General features: G+C 54.9%; 1 protein-coding gene across 6 annotated transcripts in view; it reads right to left on the bottom strand.

The window, feature by feature from the left end:
• Positions 1–10,301: 10,301 nt before the first annotated feature.
• The window catches only part of GNB1L (G protein subunit beta 1 like), a 58,377-nt gene continuing 51,944 nt past the window's right edge, over positions 10,302–16,734 (bottom strand). For all 6 annotated transcript variants that reach the window (XM_070628072.1, XM_070628074.1, XM_070628070.1 and 3 more), the window contains one exon: positions 10,302–10,768. In XM_070628072.1, coding sequence (XP_070484173.1) covers positions 10,517–10,768 — 252 coding nt within the window. In that variant the 3' untranslated portion in view covers positions 10,302–10,516. The remainder of the gene's footprint in view (positions 10,769–16,734) is intronic.

Here is a 16,734-nt window from a genome sequence, read left to right as displayed (position 1 = left end):
CTGGCTCTCCTGCCACCAGGCCGAGTCCACCTCAGGCCCTCTCCACACTCCTCCTCAGTGCCCAGACTGTCCAGTGAGGCAGGCCGTCCAGCCTCCAGCCTGAGGGGTGGGCCCTGTGCCCTGGGTGTGGGGGTCAGGACCCCTGGGAGATGGTGCCTCCAGGCGCCTGTGCCCGGGCCAGTCCAGCTGGCTCCCGAGCAGAAGGTGCATGCTGGGCAGCATGCACGGAGTGTTTCTACTGTGGCTGTTGGCACCCCTGAAACCATGTGGGAAGCCCCTGTGGCTTTCACAGCAAAAGGCAGCCCTTAGGCCTATGTCAACCCCTGCCCCTGCCCCCTGCCCCCTGCCCCCCAGGAGCCAGGGCTCCTGCTGGTCTCTCCTCCTCGCCACTCCTGGCCGGCCTGCACATCTCCCTCACGGGACTCTCTCTCCTCTGCAAGGCTCTATCGCTTCAGTGAGGGGCCCCGCCTCTTCCAGAGGACAGTGGGTGAAGGCACCCGGCTCCAGGAGGGCCCAGCCCAGCTGGTGCCTGCTCACACTTTCTCTGTGAGGCAAAGGTGAGGTACGGAGTGTGGAGTAAAACTTTCACGGGCACTTCACATGACAAAGTGCCCGCCACACTGCATTTACTGAGCAAATGACGGCGACAGTTTATGCCCTAAAGGAGTGCACATCCCCACAGGGAGGGACAGACAACATCCATCAGGGTGATTACGGCCTCCGTGGGTGGGGTGGCTGTCATGTGCTCCAGGGAGGGGCTGAGGGGTTCGGGACAGGCCCTGCAGAGGCAAGACCACCAAGGGGGGTGCACCTGCCCACTCTGCTCAAGAACCAGGTCTCCTAGGCCTGAGGGTCACTCTGGGGACAGAAGCCGCTCCTCGGGAGCAGCCTTTCGGCCCAGAATGCAGAACTGTGCGTGGCTCAGGTTGGCTGGCCAGGCTTCAAGTGACGCACAGAGACTCACACTGCAGCGTCCACGGTGGCTGGTGTGGCCAAACCAGGATGCACCCCAGATGTGTCCGGCAGGTGGGTGGTGAGCACTGTGGTCCCTCCACCCCCGAGCAGGACCAGCAGTGAAGAGGAAGGAACAGCCTGGGTGGCTCCTGTGTCCCGTGAGTGGAAGAGCCAGGCTTGGGAGGCGCCACACTCTGACCTGTCAGCACGCGGTCTGGAAGAGGTAAAGCTGAGGAGATGGGGGACAGACCACAGTGCCGGGCTGTGGGGGAGGGGGGACAGCTGCAAAGGAGCAGGAGGGTGTTACTGGGTAGTGGGACTTTGTCCCCATTCACACAACCATCTCCTAAGGAGGGTAAAGGTCATTGAACATAAGTTCTCCTGTTACATATAAAGGCCCCTTCTCTGTTCTGACCCCATTCTGGAGTGTCTCTTCTCTTCTTGCCCCTCTAACGGAGCCGAACAGTGTGCTGGGAAGAGCTTTAGGGTTCTCAATTAGCAAAACGGCAGGTTCTCGCTCTTCACTTCTCCAAGTGCACCGGTAAGAGGGCCGTGGCGTCTGGTGGTCATGGAGAGGGATGGTGGGGGCGCTCTGCCCGTGTGGCTGCAGCCTCAGCTGACTCCATCCTCCCGCCGTCCACGCGGTCAGACACTGGACGTCGGGCTCGTCTGTGAGGAACAGAGACCGTTTCATAAGGCACATCGCCCACTCACATCCGACAGAGTTGTTGCCATGTTCCACGCACGCTGGAGATGTCCAGGAGCATGGCTCCGCTGCCGGGCACTCCATCCCGGGATGCGGATGGCGAGCACAGATCCTCCGCCGCTGCGGGCCTGGGCGCAGCGAGGCCTCTAGTGTGGAAGCCGGGCCCTGGCTACATGGGGGGTTGTTGTTTTCCCCTTCATTTTGGTCTATGTTTGAAATTTCCACACACACACAAAAAGCCAATTGTTTAATAAATTCTCAAGGTTAATAAATTATATGTTGTGTAATAAATAATTCTCTATATAGTCACATTCTAACTAGTTGATAAATCAAAATTAGGGATGTAACAAAGTAAAATTTCCCTGACATTTAAACATTGGTTGCAAACTCATTAAGAACACTTCTACATATTCAATGAAAAATAGAAGCCTAACATAGTAGATCTAAAAACACTTCACATCTTAGGAAAGACACCACACGCAACGCGAGGTTCACTAACACTGGTTCTAAAAGCACCCAACTTTTTTAGCTTCTCTTTTCTTTTTTGAGGAAGATTAGCTCTGAGCTAACATCCATTGCCAATTTTCATCTTTCGTTGTTGAGGAAGATTGGCCCTGAGCTAACATCTGTGCTCATTTTCCTCTATTTTGTACATAGGTCGCCACCACAGCATGGCTTGACGAGTGGTGTAGGTCTGTGCCTGGGATCTGAACCCGCAAACCTGGGCCACCAGAGTGGAACATGAGGAACTGTAACCACTTGGCCATGGGGCCGGCTCCGAGGTTCTCTCTTGATTGTTTCTCATTCATTCTTATGTGTGTTCTCTGCAGCCCCAGGGCTCAGCCACCTGGCTCCCCGCCCCTGGCCCCTTCACCCCAGTTCTGTGGTCTCAGTTGTCTGTGCTCACTCTTTCTTGCTACACAGAGAGAAACAAGGATGAGCCTTATCTTGCAAAGGCTGCAAACACTTTGGCCTCCTCCATCACGAGATGGAGTCTGTGTCCCCTCCCCGATACCAGGGCTGAGCAAACAAGGCTCTTGACTTCCGCCTGGCTTGCTGGACGAGCTCTTGGAGTCCCCACTTAAGAAGCCTGACTCCCCTGAGACCACCCTGCTGAGAGGCCACAAGAAGGTGCTTGCACTGAGGGCGCCCCGGTGCCCAGCCCTCCCAGGCCCCCGCCAGGTGGAGCAGACACAAAGCGCCCACCAAGCCACTCTGACTTCCTACCCGCGGACAACACGTGCACAGAGCTCAGTGTGGGCTGGTTTATTAACGCAGCAACAGAGAACTGCGACAGGATGAAGCGAGCAACTACACAGCTTAGAAAGAGCAACAGAAACGTAACGATCTTGTCCCAGTGGGCTCGGGCTGCTGTGACAAAATACCACAGACTGGGTGGCTCAGAAACAACGGAGACTCCTCTCACAGTTCCAGAGGCTGCGGTCCAAGGTCAAGGCAGGCTCAGTGTTGGCGAGGGCCTGCTCCCTGGCTCCTGTGTCCCCACCTGCTGGAAGGGGCGAGGACTCTCTCTGGGGCCTCTTTCATAAGGTGCTTGTCCCACTCATGACCTGATCACCTCCCAAAGTTCCCGCCTCCTGACACCATCACCTGGGGCTTCGGTTTCCACACGTGAGTCTGGGGACACAGACACTCTGCAGGCACTGGGCCTATCTGACCATTTCAATCCCTTCCCAGCAGACTTCGTACTGACTTCTCTTGCCTGCGTGTCAGTGAGAACTCTTGGCCTTAGCAAAGTCTCGCCTGTTCAAACAGATGACGGCGACTGTCATCTTGATGCCAGACGTCTCGCTGGTCTGTGTGGGAGGTCCCTTGACCTCAGCGCTGTTCCCCACACCTCTGAAGGTATTCTGGCTTTGTGGCAGCAACAAGACACCCCCGTCTGCCCTATGCCACAGAAGCAGCGACCCCCTGGGGGCCCAGCACACTTTCCTCGGAAGAGCCAAGCAGTGAATCCTCTTGGCGCATGGGCTTGATGGTCCTGGTGGCTGCTGGGACCTGACCCCGCTCAGAGGGTCTGCGAGCAGGTCGGGTGCTGGGTGTGTCCCCGTCAGTGCCTGCTGACTCGTCCGGTTTAGCACATCACATGTCTACACCCTACTTCCCATGGTTGGTGCTCGACTTTCCCACTCAGATGCTCTCCTGAGTGGATTCCCTGAGCAGGGTTTTGGAACTCCTTCTGTAGAACTGGCGATCCACCACCTGGTGGGCGTCTGTCTGGCGGGTCAGTGTGTCTGCCCCGCTCAGCCGCAGCTGCCTGGACCTCCGAGTCTTGCTCAGCCCCATCTGACGAGATGCTTCCTTCCTGTCTGGCTCCCACTGGGTCTCCTGGACGAGCTGGTATGAGGCAGCACCACTGCCCACTGGGCTGGGGAAGCTGAGTCCAGGCAGGTCCGAGCTGTCCCCAACACCCGTGAAAACCAGAGTGAGGACGGGGATGCCCCCGGAGCTGCGGGGGCGGGCAGCTCGTCTGTGCCGAAGCACAGGTGCAGGGCAAGCTCAGTTGCGAGGTTTCCATCCGTGCCAGCTCGTTTTTAACACGAGGCTTTCCCATGAAGTTATAGCTAGTTGAGTATCAAGCGTTTCTAAAGAACCCCCTGAAGGAAGGTTTTCCCTTTGTGCAAACAGTTCTTTTGTGCAGAGGGTGTCGTGGCCTCTTGGCAGAGACACAGGTGCACCTGACTGAACATCGCTCACTTGGGAGTGTAAGACACGCACCGCACGTCAGCACAGAGCCGGCCTGCCGAGCGGGCGCCACGAGGTCTCCCAGACGCTGCGCCCGGCCGGCCCTTCCTTTCTTTGGGGACCCTGGGCGCCCGCGGACCGCGTCCAGCTCTGCGGACTTCACGCACCACCAGACACTGGTCTGGGTATTTGCAGAGGACACATCTGTGAAACTCGGGGAGCATGGGCAAAGGTGGGAGAGTCTCCACAGCCACAGCTGCCTCCCCTTGTCCAGAGGGACTCAACCGGCAGTGGGATGCACAGTAAGCGCTGCCTGCCCACGGGGCAGGAATGACCGGGGACCCATGCTGCAGGGCGGCCACGGGGCCGGAAGAGGGTCGGCAGCAGGTTCCTCTGGGCCAAGCTCTCGCCAGGTGCGCATGCTGGGCCACTCACCTGCCTGTGCCGGCTAGCCAGCACCTGTCTGTCCCTGCACAGCTGTGTCCCTGTCTTCCAGGGGAGATGGCCTGGAGTGGGATCTGCTGCAGCCCTGGCCATCCCGTTGATCAGAGGGGCCCTCACCCTGCACTGGAGGAGGCGGCAGGGAGAAGTGTCTAGATCCCAGGCTGAGCCACAACCGTCACCTCACAGAACACCCCAAGGCCACTCCTGCTGGCTGTGAAAGAGACTGGGCAGCTTCCAGGAGCCAGGAGCCTCAGTCCCACAGCGCAACGCTCTGGAGTCCGTCAATGACCACGAGGGCTGGGAGAGACCCCGCCACGGTGACACTGACTGCCACCCGTGATGCCCGAGCAGAGGCCCAGCCATGCTGGGCCCACACTCCTGACCCAGAGAGGCTCCTCTAATAAGGACAAGATGGCAGAACCCCCTGGCCAGAGCCAGAGCTGCATGCGAGAAACGTCGATGGCTATTTCTAAGTATGCGTTCTCAGGCTGCGAGCATCCAAAGCATGGCAGTGGAGGACACTTTCAGAGACTGGTGAACAAACTCCGCACCTCTCGGGGGGGCAGGACTAGGAAACGTCTTGTGGAGGGTGCGAGGACACCCCAGGACACGTGACTAGCGATGCTTGTCCAGCGCATCTCCGGCGCTCGTCCCGGAGTCTCGGGCTCTGCCCTGGCCGCACATCCTCTCCCCTCGGCACCCGCACGCAGCCTTCGCCAGTTCTTGCCAGCTCAGGGGACAGGCTGACTGCTGGGAAGACAACGCCGATGCCTGTGGCACAGAATTGTCACAGGTTAGCCGTTGCGGACTGCAAAAAATCAGAACGACTCCTGAAAGAAATAGCACTCCAGGCCTCAAGACGGCAGCTTGGTAACAGCTAAAGCAGCCAGAAAAGGCCCTTGGGAACCGGGAGGAAACCAGAGGGCTGATTCACAAAGCCACCCAAATGCCACGGACGGTTGTGGCTGGGGGTTCGAGGAGCTGCTGGGCCTGGGGAGGGTCCTGCTGAAAATGCCTGACAGGAGGGCACAGGGCACACGGGCCCGGCGTGGCTGGACACTGCCTCCCCACCTGCAGCCAGTCCCCAGCCCTGCACAGGGCCAGGCGAGCACACCTGTCAGCTCGCGAACCGTTGTACCACCCTCTGTAGGGGTGCCCAGGAGCGGGGCTTCTGGCCCGAGCCCTGCTCTCATCCTTTGTCTGCCTGATGGGTTGGAACACCACTGGCAACTGGGCTCCAAGGACAGGCTTCATGGACTGACAGGAGCACGGGGAAGTGCCTTTAAAGAAAGGCAGGCCTTCTGTATTGTGGTTTAGAATGGAGACTGGAGAAAACTGCTGTGGGACACATGCCCCCCTCCACCCTCATCCTCTGCCCACGCCATCCACGGCTTCTCCGAGTGTTGGAGGCTGGCCCAGAGCAGCCTCTGCGAGGGCATCGCCCCGGGGCATGCGGGCAGCCCTGCTATAGACACCCACCCTCCTGGGGCTGGGCTGCGCCAGACTCTGCCCACAACGGCCTTGGCAGGCGCCCACCGCAACACCTTCCACCCCGAGTCCCATGGTGCCCGTCGGCTCTTCTTCATGCTGGGAACGCTCCGTATGGACGTACCAGTCTGACTCCCCATTCCCCTGTCAATAGACATTCCACTGTTTCTAGTTTTGGGCTATTATGAATAAAGCCGCTATGCGCATCCATGTTAAGGAAAAAGAAGCTGCTCCCAGAATGCAAAGGGCCCTAAGTTAACGTCAAAGGGACTGAGGGTGAGGGCACACGTGGCCTTCAGTAAGAAGCAACCTCGGAGTGCGTGGAGCAGAGCTCCTCCTTGCAGAGCACCTGCCTGTCCCATGAGAGCCGTGGGGATGCACCGTGCCCTCTGCAGCCCAGCCTGCGACACTCAGGGATACTGGCTCAAGCCCTCCCACCAAGCATGGCTGCACCCCTGTGCACCTTGGGTCCTGGAGCATGTCTCCCTTGCCAGGTCAGGTCTGGGGAAAGACAGCTTTGGGCATGTGACAAGGACGGTGTGAGGCTTTGCAAACATGAAGCATGTTCCCCAGGCCGGGCGTCTGGAGTGGGGCCCTGTTCCCTATTATGCTGTGGGGCATTTGAGATGGGTGAGGTTGGTGGTGACTGGCTAATGCCCCAGGTCCTGTTGACACAGAGGCCGTGCTCTGCAAAGCCGTGGGCCCCACCGTGGGTGCAGAGGAGGGCCCTGCTGGTTCGGACACTAATGAGCTAGTACAGTTGGTGCCACCAGTGTCCCAGGTGGCTCAGCTGAGTGAACAAAAGTCCTGGCCACCAGCCTCTCCCTTGACAGCCATAAGGCCCCGGAGGCTGAGGAACCCATCTGCCTCCCCACTCAGCCCCAGGCACACGGCCCTGGCATGCACAGTGGGGCGAGGGCCGCGGCAGGCATGCAGGGCTCGCAGGGGCTGTCACAGCCCCACACGGCCCTCAGACACCAAGATTCAGCCACAAGACAGCCTCGGGACACTGCTCATGGACGTGTGACCTTGGTGGGGCAGCCCAGAGCTCAGCTCGAGGTCAGCTGCCTGTGACCCTCTGTGCGCCTCTGCCCTTGTCTTCAGCACGAAGGCGAGGGCCACCTGTGGACACCAGGTCTAAGTCTGCCAAGGCCTCCTCTTCACCATCTCTCAGGGTGAGACGCTGGCAGCCAACACGCCCAGCTCACCTCAGACATTCTGGAAGCATCTCTGGGTTTAGTGAACCTCATGCTGACTTACAGCGCCCTGTCCCCTCATCTGCACACACTCCTCCACAGCTATTGGTGCAAACACAGAGATGTTGCCGAAGGACAGTCGCTGAGAATCTTGATGAGCTGAGGACAGGGCAGGGTGCCATCTCCCCAGCTATGGACAGAGCGCCCGTTGAGGCTGCTCCAGTGGCACCTGGCGCTCAGGGCAAGAGCTGAGGCAGGTGGACGTGCTGCCCGGGGTGCCAGCAGGGCTGTGGGGCAGTGTGGGCCACCCTCCCTGTAGCTACCTCCACGCGCAGCCCTTCTCCTGAGAGCCCACTGGGAAGGGCAGGCTGGCACCACTCGCCCTGTGCGCTCAGTGCTTTGCTTTCGCGGAAGGCCAGGCGGGTCTTGAGAGCCGTCTGACAGAACTCTCTGCTGTTTGGCGTCACCTGTGGCCACCATCGCCTCTGGTTCAGTCTCCAGAACAGGCTCCCACAGGAGGGGGCACTGGCCATGGAGCTTTGCTGGAGGTCAGGGAGGGTGTGCAGCATGAGAGCCTGGCCATGGGCAGGACCAGCAGAGGTTCACCTTCTGAAACGACCACACAGCCCAGCGCCTGCTGCCTTCCGCCAGGTCAGCAAATGGCGCCTCCCTGAGGTGAGGCAGCTGGTGTGCATTCTGAGCTGGCACTGAGCAGACCACAGCTGCCGCCCCAGGACACCCTTGGCACGTGGCCTCTTGTGGGAGCTGTGGCCAGCCTGTGGCTCAGCAAGGCTGCCCTCGTCACCTCTGAGCTGACAAGCCCCCTGTGAGGGGCACCAAGAGTGTGGCTCATGCGGCAGCTGCCCTCTTGTCTGATGAGCCTAAGCAGAGCTGCCCCCTCTCATTCTTCACAATGCGGAATCCCTCTGGATGCGTCCCCCAGCATCCCGGCGACCCAGCTAGAGGACACTTGGGGGTGGCATGGTCCCTCCAAAGGCGTCAGAGGACACCTGGCAGGCCCTCTGTCCAACGGGACCAACAAGGGAGGTGAGTCCCTGAGCTGGGAGGTCCGTGAGCTCAGACAGGGGGCGGCCGCGGGTCCTGGGGGAGGCTGCGTGGAGACCAGCAGGACACACTGTCGGCAGTGTAGTGGGGTCTTTCCTCAAGGGGCCTGGTCTGTAACTGAGGGGCCGTCCCTGTTTTGGTGGTTCAGGTTAGATGTCTGTTCCCTGGATACAGAACACTGCTGCTCTTGTGGACCAACTCAGGCCTCAGCAGGCTGCCTGCCAGCTCCCCTTCCAGGGACCCACCATCACCAGCCCGCGCCTGCGTCTCTGCAGGCCAGAGTGCTGACGGCACCCACGCCCACCCTGTCTTTAGCAAGTAAGTGTCACCATGGGATCCCACGATCCCACTGCACTTAAGGATCCCTGTTGTGTGGCAGCAGCTCCCTCTGCGGTTTCTGACCTGCAGAGAAGAGCGACGCAGAGCTCGTCGAGGATGCCGGGCTCCCCTCCCAGTCGTGCGGAAGGCGCGTCCTCTGGACCCTCCTGCGCTGAGTGAACGGGTCTCGGGGAAGTCCCTGGAACACCCCAATCTCCCCAAGCCCTCGGATGCCTCCTTCTACGGTGCACCAAGGCGGTTCTGTCATTTCAGCTGCAAGCAGTGTCCTTGCCTTTTGGTCCATTTTCAATGAACCAACCAAACCCTGGAGCCCTTCCTAACCCTCAAGCTGCCACAGTGAGTCCAGACCCCGTTAGTGGGCCTGCTTCAAGGGATCGGCCTGATGTGTCTCATATTCCCGCCACCTGGATCCCACACGTGTTCTCCAGATTTCTGTCTGCATAAGCTGGGAAACCATGTAGCTCTTCTGGAGTGTGGCCGTCTCATCACGGGTCACTCTTTGTACCTCTTCTGTTGGGGCCGGCTGGGACCTGAGGGTGGTTATCAGCAGAGCAGGGTGGGGGCGGGGCCTGAGCAGCCCGCAAGGCCCCTGCCTCGGGGCTATTTTAGGTCCCTGAGGTAAAAGAGGGCTGGCAGGGCGCTCTTCTGGAAAAGAAGCTGGCGGAAGGAAGGGCCCTGAGCTTCGTTGGAGTCTGCCCACAGCCTGGTCCCAATTGTCAGGGTCCCTTCTTCTCGATCATGGCCTGGCTTTAGGAGAAGACGCCCTGACCCCTGGGCTCAGTCGTACGCGGGAGGAGACAGGGTGCTGCCCCGATTCCCAGCGGCCCCATGTGCGTGTTGCCAGCTGTGGCCTGCTCCCTTGGTCACTGAGAGGGCCGTGACTGCCGCCCCTCATGCTCTGCACTTCATGCCCAGAAGCTGCCCTGGAGCTGGCCCCTCGTCCTCCTAGGTCTTGCTCCCTTGGGGGTGGCACTTCCTCCCCCTGCCCCTGCGTTTGGCCGGGCCCTACACCACAAGCTCTCTGTTGGAGGTGCCTTGGCTGTCCCTCAGTGGCACCCTCTTCCTGCCCTGCTATTTGGGAGTCCAGTCACCTCCTTCTACTGGTCCTGCCCTCAGCGCTGCGTGCTGGGGGCTCCTGGCCATCCTGAGGTGAGAAGCCATGCGGAATTGGCAGGACCTAGGGTCACACTCGGTTGGACAGGCGCTGACCGCCTTCCCCAGTGGAGGGTCTGAGCATGGCTCTCAGCTCTGACTCGACGTGGGAATCAGGGGGGTCACCTGGAGAATTTGTACTTCGAGCCCGTAGGTTTGCAACTAGAAGTTTATCGGAGAGCACCCCCAGGTTAGCCTCTCCTGGGTCACAGACGCCCAGGTGTCTGGCCCAGTTACTCCTTTCAAACCACAGAGCCAGTTGTACAGATGCTGTATTTCATGAAAGGAAACACAAGCCTCGTGCAGAAAGCAAAGACTCCATGGACTGGGCTCTTCTCGTAACTGGAAGAGAACCCGCGACTTGCCATCCTCAGGGTCCCCACATATGGTTTCCACACACCTGGGTCAGGCTGGAGTGCGGGCGCCCACCTCCCTGCCCTCCACACATCCTGACAAGGGAGCGGGCAAGTCACGTGCGTGGGTAGAGTGACCAGACACTGATGCGCTGATCCCTGGATCCCGCAGCCAACAAGCCGTCAGTGGCGAAGGCCACACAGTGGACGGTAGCGCTGTGGAAGGCCAGCACAGCCAGGGGCTTCATTGTCCACCAGTGAAACACACGAATGCGATGGTCCCAGCCTGCAGTGGCCAGGATCTTGCGGTCTGGCCGGATCTTGACATCAGCGATTCCAGGGTTGGTGAGTTCCTGAGTCCTGAGTGCCTACAGGATCAAGAGCAGCAGGGAGGAGCGTTAGGTGGCCTCTCAGACCCGTCACAGAGGCTCTCACCCATGGACGCCCCAGTCTGGCAGCTGGAACATGGAGGGACACACAGCCCACCATGATGGCCACATGCTCCTGCGCACTTACCCACCCCCACCCCTGAGCCGGTGCACCTGCCGACGAGAGTGGCCTGACCTTTGCCCTCAGCCAAAGCCTCAGTTATGACAGAGGATGTCAAGCCCTCCCCTCAGAGAGCCCTGAATCTCTCTTCGTCAGGCCCTAGGAAAGACCTCAGTGGGCTCCCAGCTCCTAGAGCCCCTCACCACAGAAATATACTGCACCCTAGCATCCAGATCAGAGGCAGCATTTCTAGCTCGACAGCAGCAGGAAGTCAGCATTTCTCCCTTCTGGAGAAACCTCACATTCACCCAAAGCATGAGGAGTACAAGAAATGCCAACTCCATCTTCAGCAACACTAAGAGGGAAGTGAAACCTTGAAATGCAAGGGGCCTGGAAGGGCCACCAAGAGTGGGAACTAGCAGAGTATGGGCAGGACAAGTGAGGATGACCAAAGGCCAGGTTCAGGAGCCGTTCAGGGCATGCCACCCTGGCCACAGGCACAATGTCAGTGCCTGGCCGGGCTCTGAGAAGGGAGGAGGCACGACAAAACCAGGAGGTGCACAGGCACATCCTAGTGCGTGGAACCGCCGGGAGCTGGCCTCTCTCCAGGGGCTGAGTGCCCTTGCACTCAGTGCTGGGTGAGGACCCCTCCCCAACACGTGTCCCCTGCAGCGAGCAGAAAACCAGCACTGCCTCTGTGGTCACGGCCATTCTTGCTTACACAGGACTGCTGCGTGCCTTGCGGGGCAATCTGGCATCTCTGTCCCCAAACACTAAATGACAGAGGCACTTTGGTATCACTATGACAACCCAAAATGGCCACTTCCTTCCAGTGATGCTGTGTTTGGCCTAGCCCTGTGCACCATGAGCCCTTGCTGCCCAGAAGTCGCCCTCGCCAGCCACTCACTGCACCCTTTCCTCCCAATCACCTCCTGCTGGGGCATGGTGGCCTCAGTTGAGAATCACTCATTTCTACCAAGACACAAGGAAAAAGGGGGAAAGAAACACGGAAAAACAGAAGGCAACCTTCCTCGGAAGCAAACAGAAATTGTCACCAAGCATTTTTACCATAAATTAATAAAACAAAACTTCACGAAGCAATTATCTCTGTAAAACAAGAACCCACAGCAGGAAATCTGGACTAGCAGAGTGCAGGGTGGAAGTGGAAGGAAAAATTCAGAGAAATGAAGGGGAACCGAGACAGCTGGAGGAGACAGGAGACAAGATGGCAAGAGTGGGAATGATCCCAAGTGAGTGAGAAGGAAGGGACAGGGTCACGGTGGCCGGCAGAGAGCCGCAGCCGTGCACAGCAGGTGGAGGGCTCCAACACTCACTGACTTAGAAAATCAACAGTAATGTCTAGAAACTGAAGTTTTATGATCCAAGTTCAAAGAAGGGCTAGAGAATGGTCAACGTCAAGAGATGCCTCAGTAAAATCAATGGACTTGGTAGCTCAAAAATGTCCTTGCAGTAGTCTGCAAAAAGATCAAGTCGATTATGAGGGTAAGGTTCAGGCTGTCCTCAGAACGTTCCATGGCCACGTCTGTGCCAGCAGACGGTGGAGTGAAGCCTGCAAGGGCTGCGAAGGGAGGCACGGTCCAAGAATTTTACATCCAGCCAACTGTGGCTCAAGTATAAAGACAACAGACGAACATTTTTTAACATGTAAGAACTCAAAGAATATGCTCCCATAAGCTCTTCTTGAAGGACTAGAAGATTAACTCCAGTCTTGTAAGAGATAACTGGAGAACTACGGCAAATGGTCTGGCAGAGCGCGCTGGATCTACTCACCTGTGGGATTACGTCTAAAACAATACGAGGATTATGGCTAAAGAACCGGTTATGTAACTAACAGAAATACGGGAGGACAGCGAGAGACGGGGCGCTTGTGAAGTTCACTGATTTGCTCATCTTCTGTCATCTGAGGCCAAAGACACAACAGTCAACCTCCTATTGAGAGATTATCTGAGACCCCAGTGTAAGCAACGGCAAAAACATTACTTTCCCCCCCACCCCAACATCAGGCACTATGGTTTCCTAGTATTTGCCCTTGTATTTTTCCATAAAGGAATAAAAATACACTCAATAGATTCATGATTGGCTTCCAAAGTTAAATCCAAATCTGTACTGTGCATAAGAGACACCAAAAGAATGATTGGGAAAGATACCAGGAGCCTGCAGACAAGAGAATCAGGGTTCTATATTCTTAGCGATAGGAAAGACTGAACTCAGAGCAGAAGCCCTGAGATAGACTATACAGCAGAGCTGATGACAGAGGGTACAACACAACGAAGGATGGAGTATCTGTTGGACAAATCAACAGGCTTATCAGTCATGATGCAAGAACCGTAGGAATGTGGCTGTGACGGAGCAACTGGTACCAGACCCACGCTGACGCTGTAAACAACCGTCAAACTGGACAAAACACACTAAGCAAGCGTGTGCAGGCACTGGACAGCAGGGTGGAGGAGCAGCTGACGAGGCGAGCCTCCCCAGTGCCCTGGCAGCTCTCTGCCCAGGGAAATGTCCTGGCCATGAGGTCCAGGCGGAGCCCAGCAGCCACGTGAAGCTGAGGAGGCGAGGATCAGTGTGGGGCAGCTAGGGCAGCTGAAAATCTGTGAGGTGAGGCAGCAGCAAGGAGGCAGCAGGGGAAGGGACTGAAGATCGTGTGTGGTTCCTCATGAGTCCTCGTGTGAGGTCTGTGCATGCTCAGGGCACCACATAGGGTGTACCAGACGGGGGCTGCTGCAGGGTTAAATAGATAAAAGAGATCAACAGTGATCTCAGGCCCAGTGGCCCAAGGGCAAAGACTGCTCGACAACCCAAGACCAGCTGAGGTGCTGCAGTGGCCATGCTTCAGGAACAAGGACCGACCGGCAGGCAGGGCCCCTCTCCACCTACTGAGACAGGGCTGGGACCACGCCCCAGGCAAGGTCTGAATGGGAGGCAGAGTTTGGGAGCTGAGTCCCACCACATGAGAGGAGCTGCGAAGGGCCTGGGCTTTCCACAGAGCTGCCCTGACAGAGCAGGGACCCAAGGCCGCACAAGCTCAAGGTGAATGGCCAGGAGCTGAACTGCCTGTGAGAACAAAAGTAAACACTCTTCAGAGCAAAATACTAGAATTCAGAGTCTCCATCACATATCACTTACAAGATCCAGCACATAAACAAAAAGTATCAGACATGCAAAGATGCAGGAGTATATGACCCATAGTTAAGAGAAACTGGCCCAGAATGGTACAGATGTTGGACATATCAGATGAAGACTTTAAAGCACTTATTTAAATATGTTCAAAAAATGAAAGGCAATGTATTCAAAGAACTACAAAAAAAATTGCCTTGATGAGTGAACAGATAGGAACTGTTAGCAAAGAAATGGAAATTATAAAAAAGAACCAACCCAGAACTGCCAACATGATATTAAAGGAGAAGAACAAAGTTGGAGGACTGATACTACCTGACTCCAAGACTTACTGTAAAGACAAGACACTGTCGTATTGCAAAAGAACAGACAGAGACCAGTGGGACAGAACAGAGAGCTCAGAAACAGACCCACATACAGAGACTCAAGTGATCTTTGACAAAGAAACAGAAGCAACACAATGGAGCAGAGTCTTTTCAATGAATGGTGCAGGAACAACTGGACATCCAGATGCAAAAATGTCAATCTAGACACGGACCATACACCCTCATAAAAATTAACTCAAAATCCATCATAGACTCAAACATAAAACACAAAACTATAAAACTCCCAGAAGGTAAGATAGGAGAAAATCTAGATGACCTTGGAATTGTGATGACATTTTAGATACAACATCAAAGACTTACTCCATGAAAGAAAGAACTGACAAGCTGGATTTCATTAAAATTAAAATTTTCTGCTCTGTGAAAGACACTGTCAAGAGAATGGGAAGATAAGCCACAGACAGGGAGAAAATATTTGCAAAGGACATATTTGATAAAGGACTATTATCCAAAATATACAAAGAATTATTAAAACTCAATAATAAGAAAACAAACAGCCTAATCAAAAAACGGGCCAAAGACCTTAACAGACACCCCACCAAAGAAGACATACAGATGGTAAATAAGTAGATGAAAAGATGCTCCACATCATATATCATCAGGCAATTGCAAATTAAAACAACGAGATGCCACTGCACAACTGTTAGGATGGCGAAAGTCCAGTTCACTGACAGCACCAAATGTTGCTGAAGGCATGGAGCAGCAGGAACGCTCATTCATTGCTGGTGGGAATGCAATATGGCACAGCCACTTTGGAAGACAGTTTGGTGATTTCCTACAAAACTAAACATTTCTTACCATACAATCTAGCAACTGTAGTCTTTGCTATTTACCTATAGGAGCTTAAAACTTATATCCAGACAGAAAACTGCACATGGGTGTTTACAGCACCTTCATTCACAATTGGCAAAACTTGGAAGCAACCAAGACGTCCTTCAGGAGGTGAGTGGATAACTGTGGTCGATCCAGATAATGGAATATTACTCAGCGCTAAAAAGAGAGAAGCTATCAAGCCATGAAAAGACATGGAGGAAACTTAAATGCATATCACTAAATGAAAGAAGCCAATTGGAGAAAGTTACATACTCTGTGATTCCAACTATATTACATTCTGGAAATGGCACAACTATGGAGACAGTAAAAAGGTCAGCGGTTGGCAGGGGTTAGTGGGGGAAGAGGAATGATTAAGTGGAGCACAGAGGGTTTCAGGACGGCAAAAATACTGTCTGTGAGTCTGTAACGGTGGATACCGGTGGATCCACATTTGTTCAAACCCACAGAACGTACAACACCAAGAGTGAACCTAACGTAAACTACAGACTCTGGGTGATAACGTGTCACTCTGGGACCATCAATGTAACAAATGTCCTGCAGAAAAGAGAAACAGGCGTCTTCCTCTCAATTTTGCCATAAACCTAAAATTGCTCTAAAAAAAAAAAAAGTCTTTTATAAAAAAAAAATAATAATAGAAAATGTAGAACTGAAAAGCTCAATAATGAAATAAAAAAATTGTAGGATGGCTTAACAACAGAAGGGAAATTATTTTTTTTAAAAAAATCAGTAAACTAGAGGACATAGCAATTGACATTATCCAACCCGAAGAAGAGAAAGAAAAGGCTGAAGAAAACACAACAGCTCCTCAAGGGCCAATGGGACGATGTCAAACTGTCTGACTTACAGAGGCCCCAGGACAGTCACGCTGCTGAAAGCACAGATGAAAAGGAGATCTGGAGAGTAGCCACGGAGGGAGACACATGATGTGGATGGGACTAACGATAAGATATGATGAGTTCTCAAGAGAAACAGCAGAGCCCAGAAGACAGTGGAACAACAATTTTAAAGTGCATGAAGAAAAGCAAAACTAACGTCCCTGAATTCTATAGACAGAATTCTTGAAAAAGGTGGGTGAAATAAAAACATTTTTCAGATAAACAAAAGCTAGAGAATTTTTTGCCAGTAGAACTAGACTATGAGAAATGCTAAGGGATATTCTCCCAGCTGAAGGGAAACAAAACAAGACAGAAACTCGGATCTCCAGGAAGAGCACCAGAAATGGTAACAGGTGAGTAAATATAAAATACTATGTTGTTGATTTCCTATAAACTTTAAGAAATAACAACTGATGATTTAATGCAAAATCAATGCCATTATAAGGTGGAGTTTATAATGTGTGTAGAAATAAAATACATAACAGCGGCAGCAGAAAGGGTGGGAGTGCAGGTGAGTGGGATCATGCCAGTGTGGGGTTGTGACAAGCGGGTGGGGACTGGGACAACACTAAGTTAAGGATGCGTACGTACTGTTAGCCTGCGAGTACCCAC

The sequence above is a fragment of the Equus przewalskii genome, chromosome 7 (assembly GCF_037783145.1).
Source record: "Equus przewalskii isolate Varuska chromosome 7, EquPr2, whole genome shotgun sequence".
Taxonomy (NCBI): domain Eukaryota; kingdom Metazoa; phylum Chordata; class Mammalia; order Perissodactyla; family Equidae; genus Equus; species Equus przewalskii.
This window is presented reverse-complemented; position numbering and strand designations above follow the sequence as displayed.